Here is a 23,189-nt window from a genome sequence, read left to right on the forward strand (position 1 = left end):
CTACAGGAAAGTAAAAACCCTGCCTGGTTTTCCTTCATCCTGTTCACTTCACTGTGTGATTTTAGTTTTTGGCTCAATTCGAATACGGTTATAGAGTAAGGACTCTTTAGCCAAAGCAGATGTGCATTAGCGGTCGCCATGATAAGTGCTGTCTGAATAGTGCAGTGAGTAAGGGAGAAGGTAGGAAAAGAAGCCTGTATGCTCCCTCCTGCGGCTAGTTTTGCCTTGGAACCCTGCAACATCTCTTACCGGCGCTAAGAAACATTAAGGTATCCCACAATCCTTTGTGTAACATGATGTATCAGCACAACGCCCTCACGGAAATCAACGAAAAAAAGAAAGCGCCACTTTGTAGTTCATCTTTGGAAGGCTGTGGGCCCGGATTTGACTCTCATCACCCATTTGTGTTTCTGTCAAGTAATAACGTCGGAGTTAAAGGCTGTCTGAGTTCAGCACAGCAGTCCAAAGCTGCTTTCCTCCCCACGATAGAGGTCTAACTGTTAACCCCGTGAAAGTTCAAGGAACAGGAGCTAGACGGCATTATTAAGAGTATTCGGATGGAGCCGTTAGTTCATTTCTATGCTGCGGAGCTGGAAATGCAAATGGTTGGAATGTTTCACATGCTGAACACGGATCCCCCATCTCTGTTAATAACCAATTAAACAATTGCAGCTCACATGATCTCACTAATTATACCATGGTCTGGGTGAATGCTCAATTCTGATTGGCTGTGGAATGTCCATTAAAAACGGTTATAGGACACCTGTAAAAAAAGTTCAGGTCAAATAGCCCAACTGTTCTAAATTATGGCGCTGGCTCAAACGTTAGCTGGTAGAGGCAAGAGAGCTGATGCTGGTTACCTTGGGTCAGCCACTTCTTGTGAAAAACGTACGATTTTAACGCTAAAAAAACATACAAGTATTGATAATTCATTTAATATTTCTCCCTTTCGTAAGTAACCGTGGTGTAAGCAGGATAATGCCCTTTGAGGTGTCCATCATAAACCCTAAAAGCCCCCGTTGCTATCTTGATTTCCACATAAACAGACAAAGAATAACTGTAGTTTAATAAGTGCTTGTGTTACTCACTGCAGCCCATTTCATCTGTACGGTCCCCGCAGTTGTCATTGTGGTCGCAGACATACGGCAGGGCCACACAGTGTCCGTTGGTGCATTTGAATTCTTCCAGGGTGCAGGGGGGCAGGGTGGGCTCCCGGCCTGTGAAGGACACGCGCTGATTCATTAACTGGACCCGAACGGAGCTGAGTGTTTCTAGCCAGCCAACCTCACAGAACACCCCCCCCCCCCCCCCCCCCCCCCCCCGAGGGCTACAGATCTAATACTTTCTCTGCATAGTCACTTAGCAACAACACTGCGGCGCCAACGGGGAAGAAGATGCAGAGAAACACACATGAACAGAGAGCCGGTGAGACCGCTGTGAGGTCGGAGACTGTAGCACGATACGACCAACACACGAGTGTGTTTTCCATCAACTAGCCAGTGGCAATGTCCACCCTGCCTCTAACAATATAATCTTTTCTAAGAATAATTTGATGGAGGTTTAAGCCGATTGTGCAACATTTTCATGAAGTGAACTACTTTCTTATCATCTGGATGTTTGAGGCTTTGCGACCTGTGCGGTCACCGGTTTTACATCGGGATTTCCCGTTTCACCGACCTGGGTTCAGGAGAGGTCAGAGCATTAGTGGGCTTTAGACTAATGCTTGGCGAGCTCAGAAACTTATCACAAATCTGGTTATGGGCACATTTAAAAGACAAAACGAATGGGCAACTACATTGCGGAGCAGAGCACTTAACCTGATTTGTAGTTTGCAGATGTGCACTTGACCACGTTTGTATGTTTTTCTCTTGTTATTTTGAGTTGGATGGATTCGAATCAGCGTCAGAATCAGAATTTTGGCCATTAATGCGTACAAGATCAAGAAATCTGACTCTGGTTACAGCGCTCAAAGTGTACAGACATTAGACATTAGACATTAGTGCTTTTTTCCCTTTCGTTGCAAAATAAAAAAGGGAGGTTGTGCAGTTTTGTTTGATAGCAGTCCAGCTGACTAATCAGGCTGTAAGGTGTTCATTGTTTTGTGGCAGCCTGGGGGAAGAAACTGTCTCTGTGGCGGTTGGTATTATGGGTTATCATGGGGTATTGTGATTAATAAAGGCTGATAATCTATGCTGTTTGTGCCATGTGTGCATGGGAGTCATACAGAGGTCTTCCTTTTCATCGCTGCCATCTCCACAGTCATCCTTCATATTGCAGAGCAGGCCGGAGTAGATGCAGTAACCGTTGGCACAGCGGAACCGCGACGGCATCTCACAGGTGATGTTCACTGGTTAGAAACAAATCAGATTTTACTTCTGTTTTTTTACTGAAATGAGCAACAGTTTAAACTATTGTTTTAATTATCTTATCTCAGAATTCACAGTATAAAATGTTTAAACGATATAAATCCCCAATCTATCTTCTTTCTCTCTTTAAGGCAAGGCAAGGCAAATTTATTTGTATAGCACATTTCAGTACAGAGACAATGCAAAGTGCTTTACATGATTAAAATATAGGAAAATAAAACAGAATAAAAGCAAGTCGGAATAAAATAGACATGGAAGAATAGAAACTAAAAGCAAACATCAAAAACAGTTGGACTACAAACTTAAATTAATGATGTTTAACATGATGCCGTTTGACCTTTGATTAATGTGGATACGTAAGATATCAAAGTAAATAAAACTAAACTTTTTACAGAATGTCATAGTGAATAGGTAATTTCTCTCACAGCAAAGACTGAGGACTTCATCGGAGCGATCGCCGCAGTCGTCGACGCCGTCACACACCCAGCTCTGATGCACACACAGCCGATTCGCACACTGGAACTGACTCGGAGGACACCATCGGCCCCCTGGGTAACGAGTGGCTGATAAGGTGGGAAGAATCAGACAATTACTTTGCTGCAAATTACCTATGTGTAAACAACGACATTGTTAATGAGATAAAACATTACATTACTTAAAGTGAAACAAGAAAATATTTACGTGAAAAAGAAATTTACTAGATCCAGTGTATCATTCAAGTATATTGTTATTGTTACATGTCTATCATATAACACACTTTTTTATATCAGTGATGGTATCAAGGCGTTGGTTATTTGTACCTGTAATACCTTACTGGTTGTTTTTGATGTTTTTTTTTTTTTTTTATATCTCTTTGCAGGTGTAGAAGCAGGCAATGTTATGTTGCTTTCTCCTTTTTCTCTCCTCTTTCAGATTTTCTTCCATTTAGCATTTTGTCTCATTTGTTTCTCTCCTTTTTTTCCTCTTTTACCTTCCCGTTTCAGTGTCCATTGAACATGAAACAGTCCCAGCATAAAATCTAATAAAGCTTTTACTAAAAATTAGTAAAAACGCTGAATTAAAACAAACAAAGAAAGGAACTTTTGTGCCACTAAGTACATTTTATTCCATTCTTTTAAGCTTTAAAGTGTAGAAAACCATTTCTAAGTCTAGATGCTCCCACGTGAAATAAAAAAAGTAAACTAAGTTTGAAGGGAATTAAACTGATATTCTTGACTTGATTTGTCTTTAATTTAGTAATTAAAGAGTCAACTATTGTGTTTTAAGTTCACATGGTCAGTTTTTGAAGGCATTAATCGGGAAAAATTATTTTATCGTCATAAATACAGGTGCACTAAAACACCATGGAGGCCTGGTGATGAGGGGCGGGGGGGGGTCATTGTTGGTTTTTGTGTTCGCTTACGACAGCTGGTCTCGTCGGACAGATCCAGACAGTCGGCCCGGCCGTCACACTGCAGCGCCGTGGGGATGCAGTGACCGGAGTCACACTGGAAGAAGCCCGGGCGACACGTCAGCAGCTCTGAATGAGAGAGGAAAGCTCATCAAAATTTCTGAATTTCTTACAAAGTTTTAATTATTTTCAGGACATCTGAGTACACAGTAAAAAATGCCAGATGGGTGTTATCATCTGTGCATTCCACAAATCATATGCTGAGGCCGGAACTGTCCTCTGAATGCCAAAATGGCTTCTTGTTTGTTTCAGGAGAAAATAACAAAATCATTAAAAACAATTATCTTTGAAACCTCACACTAAAGCGGAGGTTTGAGAAAACACACATCCTGAGTTTTAGGGTCCACAGTCTGTGAAGAATAATGAGATGGTGGTGTGACATTATTATTTTAGACTGGGCCATGTAGCAGAGGAAAAATGAACGCTGTCAGAGAAGTGCTGATTTCTATGTTGGGTTTGAGATGGACTGTTTACAAATGTAGTTCCCTAACTTTTCTAGGAGGGCCCCACTGTGATTTAAAAAAAATGTTGTGCCCCCCAACCAATCTTTTCTACAGCTGATCAACGAAAAGCCAACTGCAGTAAATCATATAACAATAAAATAAACTGCAATCTTCTTTAAATCACAATATTACCACTTTTAAAGTGGACTTGTTTTAAGTTCAACTGCCTGTTTTACTGTTTAATTGAATTCAACACTGACATCAATGCATATTTTTAAAGTAATGTCTCAAAATTGGTAATTTCTCCCGTCCATTTTTACCATGCCCCCCCCCCCCCCCCTGCAATAACACTAGAAACTTTTCTGAATATGATCCTGTGTGTGCAGTAATTTTTTTTAAAAATGATGCGGGGGAGATATTCGTTTTTATAAATTTCTAGCTATATGTGTACAAGGCCTTAGACAAATAGGTTCTCTTTAAAAGAGTGACTAAAAGTTGTCTGAAGGTCAAAAACAGTAAAATGTGCCTTTTATACTTTTTGAATGAGTGCGCCCTTCTCTTTTGGTTCTCAGTCTGTAACTCAACAAAAGTCAATACTGACGGGTTGAATTAAAACCCTTTCTGTGTGTGTGTGTGTGGGTAAGTCCACGATGAGGCTGGTCGTTTAAACTTAGAATGAAAAATGTATAGTTTGAGAAGAATTTCTCCTTGCCCACTTTTTCTGCAGCCAGAGAAAGGTTGTACAGGAGCCCTGGTAAATGTAGAGCTGAGTTTTAATGCACCGCATACTCACCGCAGTCTCGTTCATCCGAATTGTCCCCACAGTCGTTATCGTGGTCGCACCGCCACCTTCCAGGAATGCATTGAGCGTTGTCGCATCGAAACTCGCTCTCAGTGCAAGACCTTGGCTCTGTAAAAATCAATCACACAGCAACATTTATCCATAGTCCAGACTGTGTGGTGGGACATAACGCACAGCACCAGCCTTTAATGAGCAAAGCAGCGGATTTATATGGTAAACTTAACAGAAATACATGAACAGGGGAGCAAAAAGGTAATTTATTGGATTAAAATACAAATGAAGGACACAAAAAAAACACATTTTGCAGAAGTTTGAGCAAGGACTCAGTTGAAGCAGGAAGAATTTGGGTCTCACCACAGTTTCTCTCATCTGAGCCGTCGCCACAGTCGTTGGTGCCGTCACACTTCCATCGTATGGGAACACAGCGATGGTTGTCGCAGCGGAAATCTCCCAGAGGGTCACAGGTCAGCTCCTCTGTTTAGGGCGATTCAACACATGGTTAGTGTGTGTGTGTGTGTGTGTGTGTGTGTGTGTGTGTGTGTGTGTGTACGACGACTGCAGCGTGGTACTAAAGCGAATAGTGCAGGACTCTTGGTTCAATGTTGGTATTCCCAAAGAAAAACTGCATAACTCTTCAAACTACCAACACATTTTAGAAGACAAGAAGTTGACAAATGTATATTTTGTCATGGTGGATATTTTCGAGATAAAAATCGATTAATCTCGGATGAAATACGATGCCTAACCCTAACCCTACACACGATAAGACATGCGCTGACAGATAAGGAACTGACCGCAGCCTTCCTCGTCGCTGTTGTCCAGGCAGTCGTTTGTGCCGTCGCAGCGGGCCCACTGAGGCACGCAGCGGTAGTTTGTCTTGCAGGAGAACTCGGTGTCCTCATCGCACTTGTAGTCTGGACCCACTGAGGAAACACAGAGACGAATCAGAGACGAGAACCGAGGAGACGGGTGAGACGGAACGTGAAGAATTTGCAGAACGGCATCGAGGAAATGAAATCAAGGCAGCAACCCCTGTTATAGTTGCTATAAACTCTGATGATGGAGGCAGGTCACTTCTAATACTTACTGCAGATTTCATACGGCTCGTCTGACCCGTCGCCACAATCGTCCTGGGCATCGCACACATAGCTCGACGGTAGACAGCGGCCGTTTGCGCATTTGAACTCTCCTGGTCGGCAGGTCCTCTGAGCACAAGTCTGTGCGTCCTCATCGCTGCCGTCTGAGCAGTCATTTATTCCATCGCAGTGCCAGGACACAGGGATGCACATCTTGTTTTTACACTGGAACTGGTTGACCTCACATCGATGATCACCTGCAGAAAGAAGGTTTTACTGACAATCTAACCAGGTTTAAAACAACTGGGAATGTAGATAATCAAAGGTAAAACTTGAGGCTGTAATCAGTCATTTCGACTAGATTGGCTGCAGTTATGCACTTAATGGTAGCAGGTTTCTAAAAGCGTCATACTGCAGAGAGCAGCGTCCTCGTCTGAGCTGTCAGGACAGTCCGGGTGGCCGTCGCAGAGGAAACCGGGGAAGGTGCAGTTCCCATCCTGACACTGGAACTGGCCGACGGGGCAATATCGAGGCGGACAGGTCTGAGGTTCGTCTGAGCCGTCGCCGCAGTCTGATTGGCCGTCACACTTCCACCATATCGGTACGCATCTATCAGCGGGGAAAAACACAAAAAAGCAATATCAGAAAAATTCACAAGATAGATTTTTATTAAAATAAAAACAACCTGGTCAACAAATTTCTTTAAAATTTCTTTCTCTATTTAACAAATTCTTATGAAGAGGTTTAAAATTTGGTATTTTATTTGAATGTGTGCTGTAAGCAAAAAGCAGCACAATGTAATGAATAGTTATATAGTATAAACAAAAGTGTAATAAATGTACAACACCTTCCAATGTAAAGAGCTTTACAATACAATGCATTATTATTTATTGATCACAAGAATGATTAATAACATGTTGAAAGCATTCATTAAAACTTGATTCATCGTCTAGAATTTCTTCATTCTTTATCTCTTCCCCACATATATTTATCTAGGATAAATATATGTAGTTTAAATTAATCATTTAAAATTGTTTTTACTTAATTTGATAAATTACTACAACCTATCTAATCTTTTAAGGTTTTTGAAATTGTGTTTGTTTATCACATATACATTTTTTTCATCAACAATTTATCTTAATTTGAGGGAAACTGGGCACTCAATAGAATGGCATGGAATAGAATAGAATAGAAATACATTTATTGTCCCACAATGGGGAAATTTGGGCATGACAGTGTCAAAAACAAGTAGAAGACACCAGAGTTAAACAGTAGATTAAGTAATATGCATAAAAAAGAGGATTCAAAGTTAGATTGTAAAGCAGAAGAAAAATAACTTATCAGAAAAAAAAGGGGGGGGGGGGTGTTGGGCAATTATTAATTGATAATATGATATATTCAGATAAAGAAAAGCAAATGTGTAAAAAAAAAATGCAATATTCAGTTTAAATGGATGGAACAATTATGTTTCCTTGCTATGATTAAATTAATTCAAAACTTAAGTTCAGTAAGACATCTTAGACATATTAGTCGGTAAAGAGTCATTTGATTAAAAAAAAACACATGAGACAAAAGTATAATCGGGGATTACTGAATGAAACAGAGAGAAAACAGCTTGTTCTGTCAGACTAACTTCTCATTGTCTCCACAGCGGAACTGGGTGCTGGAGCAGTCCGCCACACACTGGATCTTAAATCCCACAGCTAAGCCAATGAAGTGATCAGGACACTCGCAGAAGGCACGCTGACCTCCAGGACTGATCAGGCACAGATGACTGCAGGTAAGATGATGTGAAGAGCAAGGGTTCTCACCTGGGGAGTAAAGCGGTCCAAAAAAAAAAAAAAACACCGCATTTCCGTTACAGTCTGCTCAGACGCTCAATCTAAAGGCACGCACTGCACAGATTCATTTACTTCTTGGCTGTCTGTAGGGGTGGTGGACTCGGATGTCGTAGGGCCGATGGGTGTTGTTCCCCATGACGGTGCGCTGCTCGCCAGTGTACTTGTGCGCTCTCTCTATAGTGTGAGTGTTCCAGTCCGTCCAGTAGATCCAGTCTTCGAACAGGGAGGCAGCAAACACATGGGGAAGAGTGCCGGCAATGGCCCGGTGCCGGTTCTGGCCGTCCATGTCTGCAAAGCTGACATATTTTGGAGGGTTTCAACCAAACGGCTTTACGTTTGCAATTCCAAAATGAAAACTGTTGGGTATAACCAGTGTTATACCCAACAGGTACAACCACAATTTTGCAAAACCCTGCATACCAGCTTCCTTCTGAGTCTGCCTACTCACTCCAAAAAGTTGAGATGCGAATCAGCAAAGAAGATTTTATTGGTGGTGTAGTCGATGGTCAGAGCATTGGGCCACTCCAGCTTGGTGGTGATAATGGCGCTGACGTTTCTTCCGTCCATGCCGGCTCTGCCGATGTACGCTTTGTCTCCCCAGTCGGTCCAGTACAGCCACCTAAGAAGAAATAGAGTCAAACGCGTGATTGTAGGAGATATTAGAATTTATATTTATTCAACGAAAACGAAACCAAAAAAGAAACACGCATTATATTTTCTTGATCAATTCCATTATTCTTGAGCCCTTGGGAGGTTAATAATGATGTATTAGTATTAATAATGATTTATTCTGACCCAATCTGTATAATATGATTGAACTTGACTTTGTAAAGTGCCTTGAGATGACATGTTTCATGATTTGGCGCTATATAAATAAAATTGAATTGAAATTGAATTGAATTTGTATTAGTAGTAGTTGTTAAAGTCCCAGCTACAAGAATAATTCGCTGGAACACATTTTTATGTCTTTTTTTGAGTCTCAGTTGGGTGTGTTTGTGCATGACAGTACCCATATTTGGGGTTGACGGCCACAGCACGTGGTCGGCTGATGAAATATGTCTCATTTCCATTTTTGAACTCTCCAGTCACCAGCTTCTTCTGGTAGCGCCCGTCCAACTCCATCACATGAATTGAGCTGTAGTAACTATCCACCCAGTAGAGCTTCCTGCGGGAACACAACATATTCTTACCCACGTACTTTAATTTCCAACAGCTGAAGACAACCTCTCGCTGCAAACCTTTTTCACTCACCTGCCCACCCAGTCAACAACCAGGCCTTCAGCTCCTCCGATATTGTGATCCGCCAGCGTCTCCCTGCCGCTGCCATCAAAACGCATTCTCTCAATCTTCCCTGCACCCACGTCCAGCCAATAAATCCACTTCTCATAGTCATCATAATCTACAGCAACCACGTTGGACAGCCCCTGCAGCGCGATACCAGCTTTTGTCCCGTCGACATATAAATAACGGATGTAGTAGCGATTGGTGTACAGCAGGTATGAGGGGATGCCGCTGTTCTGACGACAGGTGCGCCCGTCGGGTTCGCGGATGTAGCCCGGAGCACATTTGCAGTGGTACGAGCCAACGGCGTTCTCGCAGATTTGACTGCACACAGCCGGCGTGTCGGTGCACTCATCCAGGTCCTCGCAGGCTTTGCCGTCGGGCATAAGACGGTAGCCTGGGTTGCAGGAGCAGTAATAGCCGGTGAGGGTGTCCGTGCAGAGCTGAGCGCACTGGTGGACGTGTGGGTTGAGGCACTCGTTGACTCCTAAGCAGAAAGGGGAGGGAAAAAAATGAGTTTTTGCAATGACAAAAATTAAGAAAGCAAATATAATTCCACAACTCTAATGTCCCCAATAATAGAAGATGGCAGCGTCCCTAAAGCTGATGTAAAAAGTATCAAATGCTGATGATATTTAGGTGTAAAGACATATTTAAAACTCCATTACACTAAAATAGGCGCTGAAAAAAATCTAATATTAGTTAGAGTTTTGGGGGGTTTTCACTCTAATGGCCAGTACGTTTACATAGCTCTACAATGTTTTTGTTGGTAAATAATAATGAAATTCCATAAAAATACAATATACATATCCTATTTGTTTAAAGACGCACACCATTAGCTAATATGAACGATCGCGGCTAACGGCCATTCACACTGAGCTTGGTTTCTTCCTGTTAAACGAGAGCTTTCCTCTCTACTGTCGCCACATACATGCTTGGTGTGAGGGATTGCTGCAAAGTCAACAGGACATGCAGGCAACTGTCATCTGGGGCTGTTTGCTCATCCAGGAGGAGTGCAAGGCTGCAAGTCAATGACTCGATGCAATCTGCTGGGTTTAGAATACGCTTTAAATAACTGTATGATTGAATGCTGGTGAAGATTCTCAGTCATCCAGGTCATGGTCATTCCAAAAAAAGTCAGGCCAATAACAACCCTAACGACTCCTCGTTACAGAGGAGTGGACCAGTTTCGGCTCAATCTGCTGCATTTATGACTTTAACGACTGCCCATTACTAAGGGGTGGACCAGTTTTGGTTGAATTTGCATGTTATCTAAGCCATTACAAGGCCTTTGTTAGGCAGCAGTATAAAGCTTGGTACTGCACATTACTCCAGACTTTTTGAATTGAGAAAGCTTCCTGGAGAGGAAGCGAAACGTCTTCACCCATGGAAAACAAGTCCAGTTGCTTTGTTTTTAACTTTTTTTGGAATGTATGATTGAATGTAACTAACTTTGTAAAGGGCCTTGAGAGGACATGCGTTCTGAATTGCCGCTATATTAATTAACTGAGTTGAATTGAATTAAACAGTGATCTGATTTGGCACTACTGTGGCTGGGCACCCTTGCAAAAAACGTTAAAATTTGTGAAATTTTACTGTATGCTTCGAATGGGAAAATGTTGCACCATCTGTTGGACAAACATTAACAAAAATGTCCTGAGGAACTCAGTAGTTTATGTTAAGATGAAAATGTATCCAAATATGCGACATTCAATAATGTTCTGTGATAATTTGTGGTCCTTAGGTCAAAGGTATCTACTTTTTTTGTTTTGTGTCAATTTTGACATATTTTAAAAAGAAAAGACCCTGTAGGTTTCTATAAATTCAATTAATTCAACCAAAATGGTGTGAAATATTAGGTCTCTCTAGGATCTCATCAGGGTTAATCTGCTGCCTCAAATCCTGTTTGGGTGACACCTTTAATCCGTCCTCGCTGTAACAAATGAAACAAAGTAAATGACATGAGCTTCGTTCTCTCACCGCAGCCTTTTTCATCACTGTTGTCCTGGCAGTCCTTCTGCCCGTTGCACACCTTATGGAGGTCAATGCACTCTCCTGAGCCGCACAGGTACTGCTGGGGCGAGCAGGTCGGCTGTGGCGTGACACACAAGCTGTCCGCCTCGTCTGAACCGTCCAGGCAGTCGTTATCCCCGTCGCAGGTGTAGAAGGCTGGGATACAGGCCCCGTTGCCGCAGGTGAACTGGCTGCTGCTGCAGGTGTCGTACTTACAGTTCAGCTCGTCGCTGCCGTCTCCGCAGTCGTTCACGCGGTCGCAGCTGCAGGAAACTGGGTTTAGTTCCTGCTGGAAACAAACGTCTGACGTTACGCTATAACAAATGATTGACACTTACTGGTAGGGGATGAGGATGCAGAGCCCGTTAGCGCAGGCGAACTCGTTCATGTGGCAGGTCCGGTTGGGACAGTTCTGGAGCTCATCAGCTGCGTTGGCGCAATCTTTCTCCCCGTCGCACACAGAGTTCTGTGGCACACAGCGTGGATGGCCCGGGTACCAGGTAGGACAGGTGAACTGGCTGGAGCTGCAGGTGCGCTCGCCTACAGGAGACAGAGAAAGATTGGAACCGATAAACAGTAACGCACTACAATGTGATGCAGGAATGATGATGACAACTGAGAAATATTGGTGTGGTACAGCGTATTAAAAACTTAGTCGTGTATCTTGATCTTTTTCACATTTAGTTTTGCCACAACAACCAAATTCAATGTATTATATGGTGATTCTATGTGGGAATCAAGTCTAGTCCCTAAGATCTGAGTATTGCATGTTGATGTTCCCTTTGTTCACCGGACATGAATGAAATGAGTAGTCCAATATGAGACCTACAGAACTTTTTGACAAATAGGTCATTTTGTCTGCAGTACAGCTGTGCTGAAGCAGGAAAACATCTTTAAATATTCAGGACAAGACCGGTTCATTAGGACTAGTGTAGCTGCCATCAAAGTCAGAATAAATAAATAAATAATAGATAAATAAATATTAGGTTAAAAATATAGAGTTCATAAATACATATATTTCTAGTAAAAAATAGTTTAATATTAAAGTCTTAATTTTGTGTATTTCATGTATATTGTTTGTTTTGATATAACATGTCTTAATTAAGGGGGGAACCAAAGTTTGCTGCCGCGTGTTGACGGGGTGTGTTAACTTTTTTTAATTGTTGCTACCTGTTCATTAAGAACATTCTGGACCAAGCTTCTGGCTTAGACTGTGCAATAATAATTAAAGAAGACTGGATAAAGTGCAAAGTGCATTGAAGGACAGAAGATTTTAAATTTTCTCTCAAGGGAAAGCGGCCAATGAGGTACATTTATGTTTGTTACTGTTATCTTTGTTTGACCGTAAAGATGTAACGTGACAAGTTTCTGTTGCGTCATGTATGTATGGTCGCGTTGTTTCTTCGATGTCTTTACACTGAAATAATTAGTTTTTATTCGCTTTCTGTCTGTATATCAAACAGTTCTCATGGCACACTATCATGCTCCTTGTGTGATTAAAGCCCGTAACTTTAAGAACGACTTGGTTTCGTGATTTCGACTTGAGGGGGAATTACACCTAGATTCATTCACTCCTGTAATAGACAAAGTAGTGCATAATTACGTAGGATTCATAGTAGAACAACGTTTTTAACAGGTTTGAGAAATAAAAATCTGAAGAGTGTAGCCAGAGTTTATATCCTCCCACCTCAAAAGAAAAGTCAGTGCACCCAAACACTTTTAGAAGTTACCAAATGAGTTAATAGTAATTATCAATTTCTTTTTTTGTAAAACTTTTTTTTTGAAAGCCACAGAATTTTTTCCTTTGAGTTGATAAGTATTACATACTTTGGGATAAAGTCCTGTAAAAATAATTTTAATTGTGTGATTCTAGCGTGAAAAAAAAAACAAACAACTGAATAATGGCAATGGGTGAGAATACTTTTCAAGACAGTGTAACAAAAATGTCCGACTGCTTCCTCACCACACTGCAGCTCTGGAACTTCGTCGCTGTTGTCCCAGCAGTCGTTGTTGCCGTCACAAACCATTGATTGAACGATGCAGTTCCCGTTGCTACACGTGAACTGATCCGCAGCGCATGTTCTGACTATGTCCTCTGCACAAAATATGAAATTCCTTTAAAGTGCATTTCAGTGCAAAAGGAGTCAAGTTCAAATCAATGTATTTTGCTTCATGCAAGGAAATGTTGATTAAAAATGCAAAAAGGTGGAGTCACAAAACTAATAGATTTGACACTTAAATGCAGACGGTTTACCACAAGAAGGCGGTTCATCGGTCTTGTCGTTGCAGTCAGTGATGGAGTCACAGACCCACGACTGAGGAATGCACTTTCCTTCATCACAACGGAACTGATCGGAGGCGCATGTTCGTCCAGCTGCAGGGGTGATGCACAGAGACAAAAAGTTGAGCTTAAACAACAAAACCTTTAAATATCAAATCTCAACAAAGGAAGAGATTTTCTTTTGGTCTTTTACCACAAAAGAGGGGATTCTCGTCGCTGTTGTCGCCACAGTTGTTAAAACCATCACACAGGTTTTCAGGGTAGATGCAGATATTGTTGCGTTCACACTTGACCTGACCAGTTGGACATATGCGGTCAGCTGAAAAAGGATGAAAGACACCTTAAGATCATATTTCTGTACCACATAGATGTGTTTTAAACAGACTCCATTTGGGTGCCAGAAAACTCAACAGACTATTTGACTGCATTTCATTTAGTTGCTAAAGAACACCCGGTTGTCTGGAGTTGTAACAGCTTCTTTCTGTGAGTCATGAGTTCTCTGTGTCTGGGGTTCCTACACATTTTGCTGATCAAAATGCAGTACTTATCCAGAATCTAATTAGCAAAAATCACAGAAATTGGATGGATGGATGGATGGATGGATGGATTAACAGATGAATGAATGGATGGAAGGATGTATGATGGATTAATAGATGGATGGATGGATTCATGGATGGATGGAAGACGGATGCATGAATGGTTGGTTGGTTGGTTGGCTGAATAGATGGATGGATGGATTAATGGATGGATGGATGGATGGATGGATGGATGGATGGATGGATGGATGGATGGATGGATGATGGATTAATAGATGGATGGATAGAATACAGATGCATGAATGGTTGGTTGGTTGGATGATGGATGAATGGATGGATGGATGGATGGATGGATGGATGGATGGATGGATGGATGGATAGATGGATGGATGGGTAGATTAATAGATGGATGAATGGATGGAAGGATGTATGATGGATTAATAGATGGATGGATGGATTCATGGTTGGATGGAAGACGGATGCATGAATGGTTGGTTGGTTGGATGAATAGATGGATGGATGGATAGAAGGATGTATGATGGATGTATGATGGATTAATAGATGGATGGATAGAATACAGATGCATGAATGGTTGGTTGGTTGGTTGGATGATGGATGAATGGGTGGATGAATGATGGATGGATGGAATAATGGATGGATGGATGGATGGATGAATGGATGGATGAATGATGGATGGATGGATGGATGGATGGATGGTTGGTTGATGAATGGATGGATGAATAGATGGATGATGGCTTAATGAATGAATGGATGGATGAACGGAATAAATGGATGGATTGAAGAATAAATGAATGGATGGATGAACGGAATAAATGGATGGATTGAAGAATAAATGAATGGATGGATGGAAAGATGGTTGGAGGGAGCAAATCTATGCTTTTTTGGTCCATGAATCAACCTCTGGCCAGGTCATGTGACTCACGGCAGTTGATTTCATCAGACGTAGCGTTGTCCCGACAGTCGTTGCGGCCGTCGCAGACGAAGTCGGAGTTGATGCAGCGTCCGTTGGAGCAGGTGAACTCCGTTGCCGGGTTACATGTGGGGAAGGCGCAGCCCCGCTCATCGCTGTTGTCGCCGCAGTCATCGGTGTAGTCGCAGACGTAGCTCATCGGGACGCAGCGACCGTTGTCGCAGGTGAAGTCCAAGGACGAGCAGGTGTGGAAAGCTTGGGAGCACAATAGGAGATTACAGCTTCACTTTTGTTGTAGAATTAGCTTTTTTTAAAATAAAAAGAAAGCCACCATTTCATTCAATAGATACATAAACATTGATTTTGTTCTCACCACACACTCTCTCCAGCTCATCAGAGTTATCCTGGCAGTCGTTGAAACCGTCACATTTCCACCGTGTTGAAATGCAGTTCCCGTTCAGACAGGTGAACTGTTCAGGCTGACATCGTTTCCCCGTGTCTTTGATGCAGTCTTTGCCATTATTTGCGAGGTACCAGCTCCCCTCATGAGGACACTGGCATTCAGGTCCCACAGGACCTGTAGGAATGATTATGGAGAAAGGGAAGGACGGCGATTGAACCGGAGCTAATCTGACTTCTCAATTAAAAGTGTCTCTCCATGTTGTGCAAAGTGTTTCAAATTCTCTACATTGAACACTTAACACTTTAAGTCAAACGTCTACCTATTACTTGGTTTGATTTCTTTGGACTTAAATCTTATCATGTTAAAGGTAGACGGACAAAGACTCTGATGCAGACCCAGAAAAGTGAACAAAAAGGTCATTCTACACTGGAGCGTTTTTTTTTTTAGCAACTACACAATTGACAAGTACTCACCTGAAACACAGATGTGACTACAACCTCCGTTGAACTGCTGACAGAAGCTGGAGCACACCTCCTGCTTAGAGCCTGAATAGACGTGGATGTCATTGGGTCGATACTGCATGTCCTGGGCCAGCACCGCAAAGCCAGAGCCGTCGTCCTTTCCTGCCCTGAACACCGCCCGCTCTGTCCAGTCCGTCCAGAAGATGTCCTGCTGGAACACGGTCATGGAAAACGGGTACTGGACTCCCTGCACGATCACCTGTCGGTTCCTGCCGTCCAGGGTGGCCCGTTCGATCTTGTCGCTGTGGAAAGGCAATGGAAAAACGCGAATGAAGAGGTGAGGGAAGTTCTCCTTTATCTATGGCGTAGGAACATTTTAGACTTACAGCCCTGCATCAGCCCAGTAGAGCATCCTCTCCTCATAGTCTATAGACAGGCCATTCGGCGTCGTCAGACTGTCGTTGATGATGGAGGTCCTGAAATTCCCACCCAGCGTTGCCCTCTCAATCTTAGCCGGAGTGCCCCAGTCGGTCCAGTACAAGTAACTGAGAATAAGGAAATGAGAAAAAAGAGAGCAGACATTACACACAATGTACTCTACAAGTACAATTAAATCAGTTTATAACGGCCTTTACCCGTAGCACGGGTCAACGATGATGCCCCTGGGACGGTTTGCGTGAACAATTACTGAGCGGTTCTGCCCGTCCAGCCCAATCGACTGGACATTACGCCTATAGTAGTCGGTGAAGTAGAGACGCTTGTGGATCCAATCATAAGCCAACCCGTCTGGGTCATCCAGGTCTGGGGATTAAGTAAGCACAGGGCATTAATATGAACAAAAGTGACCACAATAATAAAAAAAAAAAGTTCAATGAGCTGAAGCTTCGCCTTGAACTCACTGGAGGCCAAGATTACAGGAGGGCTGGTGATGGATGTCGTTGAGATGTAGCCAATCCTGCTCCGACCGATTCCCATCGACTGGGTGAAGAAAATCCGCTTCCCCTTAAAGTCGTAATCCAGCGCCAGAACGTTGTAGCCCAAGTTGACGGTCGGGTAGGGAACGCTGTGATCCGCTGGGTCTAATCTCAGACTATTCACCGTGTAGTCCGTGGTGAAGACTAGGAACTCATCCAGGCCGTAACCGCACGATACTCCGTTACTAAGGAGCGAGCCGTGAGCGCAGCCGCATTTGGGTTTCTCCTGGTCGGGAATGGCGAAGCAGAGCTGCTGGCAGCGTCCGTTGTTTTCCTGGCAGGGGTTGAAGCCCACCAGGTTGGCGGAGGTGGGCTGAACGTGAGAGTCGAAGACGGTGACGTCCATCAGCCCCTCTAGGCTGTCCCGTATTACCTGGTGGCAACAAAAACCAGCTTACTGATTACAAGCAAGGGCAGAGAACATTTGAATCGCTGTCGCTTTTAGCAAGACTTTCAAGAGGGAATACTGATGTTTGTGAGTAAAAATTAGTTTCTGGCCCAAACTGCAATGATGCAATAAACTGTTATAAAAGATCCAGCTATATATAAAACTAGTTCTGCAACAAAATGACCATAAAGAGATCTCATTTTAATTTAACCAAGACATTTCCACATTAACACTGTTGTGGAGATTATAGAGGTTCCTGCACATTTTTTCTCAAATTTCCATATTTTTTGCGGCGCCTAAGCATAAATGCTAAACATCATGCTTAACTTAGGGCAGATATTTCTACAGAGTTCAGACTTAAGATATATAACCAGACTGGAGAGAATAAATGATAGGGGGAGATACAAACTCATGTGTGAATGGACAAATTGAAAAATGGGCAGATAATTAGTTTTATTGAGAACTTCTAGATATATGTAACATAGTTTCAAAATCTAAATGTTTTTTTCACCCTCTTCTTGTTTCCTTACCATTTAAAACCTATAAAAATACCTATATTAAGCACTTTTCCAGACTTTGAAGGAACCCAATACATACTACGTATATCACTGCTTGATGGTAACAGTGTTCCCATTAATCCAAGTTTGTGTTTTTCGTGTAGTTTAACTAATAAAATAAGCTTGAAAACAAAAAAAAAAAAGACTAAAGTTTATTGACCAGTTTGGTGGACTGGAAACAAAGCATTGTGAAGATCTTAAAATAATCAAAACCTGAAACAGTTAATAAATGTTATTTCAATATAAATTAAAATGTAAGTTTTTGTTTTCTGTAAAAGATGTCTGTGAAAAGTTTTGGTATTTTTGTTATTTATTTTTTGTTAGTAAAATTCAGAACCGGTCATTTGAAGGTATAGATTATACAATCGTGCAAAATTTGTGCCCATATTCTGCGCTTAGCACCAAAAGGCTTTAGGTATTTCTGCAGAAAGTTTAACAGCAGCTGCTGTTGAATTAAACCCATTACTCACTTCTGGCTGGTTAGTATTGGCCGGATCCTTACTGGCCTGGAAAAGCTTTTCAAGCTTCTTATCCACCCACAGCATGTAGTTTCCAAAAATAGCCAATCCTGTTGGAGACGGATAGCGGCTTCCGTAGCGGATGATCTGCCGCTCCGTCCCATCCGCGGCCATGCGGGAGATCATGTCAAGAACATCGTCAGTCCAGTAGAGGAAGTTATTGGTATAATCAACAGTTAGACCTCGAGGTGACGCAAGGCTCTCAGATGCCAAAACAGTGCGATTTGTCCCGTCCAGCAGGGCACGCTCAATTTTGGGCGATTGGCCACCATCCGCCCAGAAGAGGTAGCGGAGTTTGGGGCTGACCGCCAGGTCCCTGGGCTGGTCCTCGAAACTCCTGAGGAGAACCATTCGGTAGGTGGAGTTGATGGCCAGCACCTCCAGGAAGGTCTCTTTTTCAAAGGCATTGGTGAAGTACAGATTGCCTTACAGTGGAAAAGGGAAGATTGTAAAATATTACATCCTATAATCTCCATCACAACTCACATCTTAAAGAAGAGAAATGTGTATATTTTTCCATAGCTTTAGGAAGACTCTTACATACCTGCAACCCAGTCTACGGCCAGTCCCTGAACGCCTCCTACACCAACGCCCGAATCGATGACACGGCTGTAACCTCCTCCATCCGTTTTGGCCCTGAAGATGCCCCTGTATGACGAGTAGCTGCTGTCCTCACTCCAGTAAATAAAGCCCGATTCAATGTGGAGGTCCAGCAAATTCTTAGTGGAATAAATCGCTGTAAAGAAATGGTCAGATCCCAACTGCTGTTAGTGGAAGATTTGCAAAACTGACTGGAGAACCGAAATGCCCAACAATATATCGTCGACATACATCGGCCAACGGGCACCATTGCCTCAGAGTGGTCCGAGCTGTTTATGTGGAAGCCACGGATGTACTTGGTTGTGGCGACGACGGCGAACGATTCGTACTCTTCACAGCGGGCACCGTCAGGAGAGGGGTAAAATCCTGTGGTGCAGGCACAGGTCTTCTGATTTCCAGGTTTGGGAAGACAGAGGTGCGGACAGCCTCCGTTGTTGGAGCTACAGCCATTTGCAGTTCCTGCTGAGTCTGAGGGAAAGGAAACAGGGAGGGGAAACTGGGTGTTACTAGACTAAACTAGACTGAGATTAACGAAATGCTGCTAAACTAGTGACACAAATGTAACCACAAAGAAAAATGGGTGGAATTAGGAATTGACGCATATTCTTTCCGACACTTGCTCTTTCCTTCTTTCCCTTCACAATAATATGTGTGAGATCCACAAATGAAAGAAGTAATTTAAAAAAAAAAAAAATTACGTTTATCTTTTAGTTTTTGCCACAATGTCGGGTTAGGAGTAACATAAGCCTTGATAACTAGAAAAACTGGTTGATTTTCATGATGTTGTGCTCCCTGACTGCTGACCAGTTGGTCGTAAACTCTAAAACCTGATATTTTTCAGATCGCTGAATTCACACGAGGGTGCATAGCTCCAGTCTGCAGGGCCTGGTGTCCTGCAGGTTTTTGGATGTGTCCTTACTTCATCACACCTGATTCAAACGGCCAAATTACTTCCAAGGATGTCACCTAGCTCATTCTGGGGTGTTGAATCAGGGAAACTAATAAAACATGCAGGACACTGGCCTTTGAGGATTAACTTTGGACACATTTGAGCTACATAATTGCTGCTTGTGTCTGATCAAAGCACACGCGTAGTTGTAAGAAGCCATTTAAATGGACGTGTCAGACTCGGTGAGAGCGTTACTTTCAGCAAATAACATGAAGGCTAAACCGACTACAGGAAATTTGCCCCGTTTTATCCTTCTGAGTATTGCAACCTCCATCTCTTTCTTTATTGTTTCTTTGAATGGGGACAAGAATTAAGTAAAAATATAGGTTTTGCTAATTATCCCCAGATGTCAACCTGTTGAAACATTTCTGCGTTAAGGTAAAGGTCTTCATTCTTTAGGAATACAAAAACATGCCTCTGTTTGAAATGCACTAGTTATGCTAATCTATAATATAAGACGCTAAAGAAAGTTTGAAATACCAACTTGACATTTTGTCTTAATTTTAAAATATTTGTGAAGCTTTTTTTTTATACAGCAACTGCTTTCTCACACATACATGATGGAATGTGTTTATGATAAATCTGACTGGAAGGCAAGAAAAAAAACACTTTCAGCGCTGATCTTACAGTTGTCAAAGAGAAATAGTAAAATATCAAAGCTTTACAAAAGCCAAATATAAGAGATTGCCTACAATGTTCTTATCGTTGAAAGACATGGAAATACCGGTTTTTATCAACATAGGTCTATATAAATATATACATACTGTCCCGAGCATGGACTTTTATGGCGTGCAGGCCGGACATGCCGCTCCGCATCACCACCATGTTGGCTCCATTTTCCTTGTCCACCCTCTCAATGACCTCATAGTCCAGGTCGGTGTAGTAGAGGTGGTTCTGGTGGACTGTAAGCCCCCACGGATGGGACAGGCCGCTGACCACTGTGACACGAGTCACTCCATCCATGGTGCCGGATTCAATCTGAGCAAACAAAACATTATGGTTGAGAGTTAAAAAAAAATAAAGGAGAACAAAACGAGAAAGATAAACAAAATTTGAAACAAATAAACAAAGAAGTACTTGTTAGAATTATCACAAGAAATATTACAGGATCAGAGTTTGACATTGCTTAATAATATATAAGGGGCTGGTAATAAACATCCACAAGAGCTTGGTCATCTATGCAAAAAATAATAACTTTTACAAAAGAAAATAATAAAATACTAAATGGTCTAATGGTCCTATTCACCAATCTTCCTTGCTGATACTGACTGCCAATATTACATTAAGCTTTAACCCGAATGTGACGATTACCCTTATATTTTTCCCCTCAATTTCATAACATATAAGATAAAAAGGGCAACAGGTTCTTTGATAGGTTTAAAGTTTCAAAGGAATATCAAGATTATCCCAATTTTTGCATGAAAGCACAAACCCATAAGCTTTATCTGATTTTTTTGCTTGATAGTTGAACTTAAGACAGAAAATAACTACTTAGGTAAATAATTATTGGTAAAACTTGACGACTCGGGCTGGTATTTTTTAACGTACCACCCCTGACCCTGAAACTCCCCAGTACAGTTTCATGGTGGAGATATCGGCAGCGAGAAAGCCAATGTTCGCCAGGTTCCCGGTGTAAAGCGTCTTCAGGTTGCCTCCATCCATATCAGCGCTGCCAACCTTTGGAGGAACGCCACTATCTGACCCTTTGTCTGTCCAAAACAGCTTCCTTCAGAGAGAGACAGATGTGAGAACAAGTGTTTTTTTTTTTGTTTGTTTTTTTCAGAAATGGCTGAACAAATGAATCACGCTACGTAGACAAAATCTGGAGCAACCATTTAACGTTTTATATCAAGTAACACGGCCTGTATTAGAAGCAAAATGAGACGGCTAACTTCCTGAGGTTTCTTGTTTGTTTCTTTTTGTGAACAGATGCATTACCCCCGGGCTGGATCCAGTGCAATTCCAAAAGGCTCTCCTGCTCCCTCTGGTTTGCCAGTGGAGGCGATTATTGTTTTCCTGTATTTCTCATCTCCATCTACGCGGATAACCTGAAACCACAGTTTTATTCATTTAGTTACATGACAGCAAATCAAAAACACCTCCTATGGACCAAAAACACCCGAAGGCTCAAGTAAAACCACAACAGCTGCCAGAATAAAGCTCTTTTCCAGTTTTATTTAGCGTTTTAAATGTTCAGTTATGATTAGCTGCGTAATCTAGGACAAGTTCTGGCAATGTGCAGTAATCAGTACTCAGTAACTTAAAAAGAAAAAGTCCTCACTTCAATGGTCCGGCTGGTGGGATTAGTGTAATACATTATTCGGCTTATCCAATCAAAGGCCAGACCAGATGGCGAGCCCATGTAAGCAGCCGGAGCAAACTGATCTCTGTCACTGCCGTTGGTTTTGATTCGCCAAATTGAACCCTAAAAACAGAACAAAATGAGATCTCAACAAAAGCATCTTATAAATAGAGCAGTTCAAATTAAAGGTGCATAGCCACGTTATTTTACTTTTTTTTATGTATACGTCAGTAGCTGACTCTGGCAGCGTACAAAGTTTTTATGAAAGATCATCACGTCCTGCTGGCGTATTAGTAATTATGTAGGCGTTTTATGCTTTGCTTTTGCTCAGTTTGTTGGTAAATAAAGGCTTCCGTGTTTATTTTTAATAACAGAGGAAGTACGTACTGCGCAGGCGCAGCAGGGAATAAAACAAGGAAGTGGCTAACAGCTATTAGCATCTCCCAGCGAAACAATGAAGAAGGGTCCAAGATCTAGTGAAGAAAAATGCAACAACAAAAAAAAAAAAAGATTCCAAGAAGGAAAAGGCTGGAATGACTCTGGGTATACATTCTGAACATTGGTGTTCACTGAAGCGGAAGCTAAACCTACCGAGGCTCAGATGTGATGCAGAGTTGACTGACGTGAGTAAATATTCTGATATGAGGCTCTTAAAGTTGCTGTAATTTATCTAATTAATAACGGTTGGTTTTCGATCACGCTGAACTGCTGCTTTACTGCGAGGCATTGCTAAGGATCAGTTTCGGTCCAGCATTATTTAATACTGTTTTATTATTTAAGCAAACCGGCATTATGATAGATCTGCGATATTGTCGCTAGATGGTGCCATGTCTGTTTATATCTGGTCATCGCGCCTGGTGCTGGGGCTATATTTATCCATAAGGACCATCTAAACATTATCAGGATGCAGGCTTGGTATATATAACCTTATTTTATCATGATCAAATGGTTTTTGGTCTTTTTATATAAGTATACAACGTGGCTATATACCTTTAAGCATTAAATCAAATTGTAAAT

General features: G+C 42.0%; 1 protein-coding gene across 1 annotated transcript in view; it reads right to left on the bottom strand.

The window, feature by feature from the left end:
- Positions 1–23,189, bottom strand: part of lrp2b (low density lipoprotein receptor-related protein 2b) — a 56,054-nt gene that overhangs the window by 11,643 nt on the left and 21,222 nt on the right. The window contains exons 33-64 of the mRNA XM_036141799.1: positions 22,152–22,295; positions 21,809–21,918; positions 21,419–21,596; positions 20,635–20,848; positions 19,153–19,389; positions 18,866–19,057; positions 18,274–18,746; positions 16,784–17,231; positions 16,520–16,685; positions 16,271–16,429; positions 15,897–16,186; positions 15,394–15,597; positions 15,033–15,275; positions 13,747–13,872; positions 13,527–13,646; positions 13,236–13,367; positions 11,611–11,812; positions 11,240–11,535; positions 9,230–9,746; positions 8,988–9,143; positions 8,427–8,597; positions 8,051–8,274; positions 7,771–7,948; positions 6,550–6,746; positions 6,149–6,394; positions 5,856–5,984; positions 5,416–5,535; positions 5,053–5,169; positions 3,769–3,885; positions 2,792–2,929; positions 2,225–2,347; positions 1,089–1,217 (exon numbers count right to left, since the gene is read on the bottom strand). Of these exons, the coding sequence (XP_035997692.1) occupies positions 1,089–1,217; positions 2,225–2,347; positions 2,792–2,929; positions 3,769–3,885; positions 5,053–5,169; positions 5,416–5,535; positions 5,856–5,984; positions 6,149–6,394; positions 6,550–6,746; positions 7,771–7,948; positions 8,051–8,274; positions 8,427–8,597; positions 8,988–9,143; positions 9,230–9,746; positions 11,240–11,535; positions 11,611–11,812; positions 13,236–13,367; positions 13,527–13,646; positions 13,747–13,872; positions 15,033–15,275; positions 15,394–15,597; positions 15,897–16,186; positions 16,271–16,429; positions 16,520–16,685; positions 16,784–17,231; positions 18,274–18,746; positions 18,866–19,057; positions 19,153–19,389; positions 20,635–20,848; positions 21,419–21,596; positions 21,809–21,918; positions 22,152–22,295 (6,496 nt within the window). The remainder of the gene's footprint in view (positions 1–1,088; positions 1,218–2,224; positions 2,348–2,791; positions 2,930–3,768; positions 3,886–5,052; positions 5,170–5,415; positions 5,536–5,855; positions 5,985–6,148; positions 6,395–6,549; positions 6,747–7,770; positions 7,949–8,050; positions 8,275–8,426; positions 8,598–8,987; positions 9,144–9,229; positions 9,747–11,239; positions 11,536–11,610; positions 11,813–13,235; positions 13,368–13,526; positions 13,647–13,746; positions 13,873–15,032; positions 15,276–15,393; positions 15,598–15,896; positions 16,187–16,270; positions 16,430–16,519; positions 16,686–16,783; positions 17,232–18,273; positions 18,747–18,865; positions 19,058–19,152; positions 19,390–20,634; positions 20,849–21,418; positions 21,597–21,808; positions 21,919–22,151; positions 22,296–23,189) is intronic.

Source organism: Fundulus heteroclitus, chromosome 10 (assembly GCF_011125445.2).
Source record: "Fundulus heteroclitus isolate FHET01 chromosome 10, MU-UCD_Fhet_4.1, whole genome shotgun sequence".
Lineage (NCBI taxonomy): Eukaryota > Metazoa > Chordata > Actinopteri > Cyprinodontiformes > Fundulidae > Fundulus > Fundulus heteroclitus.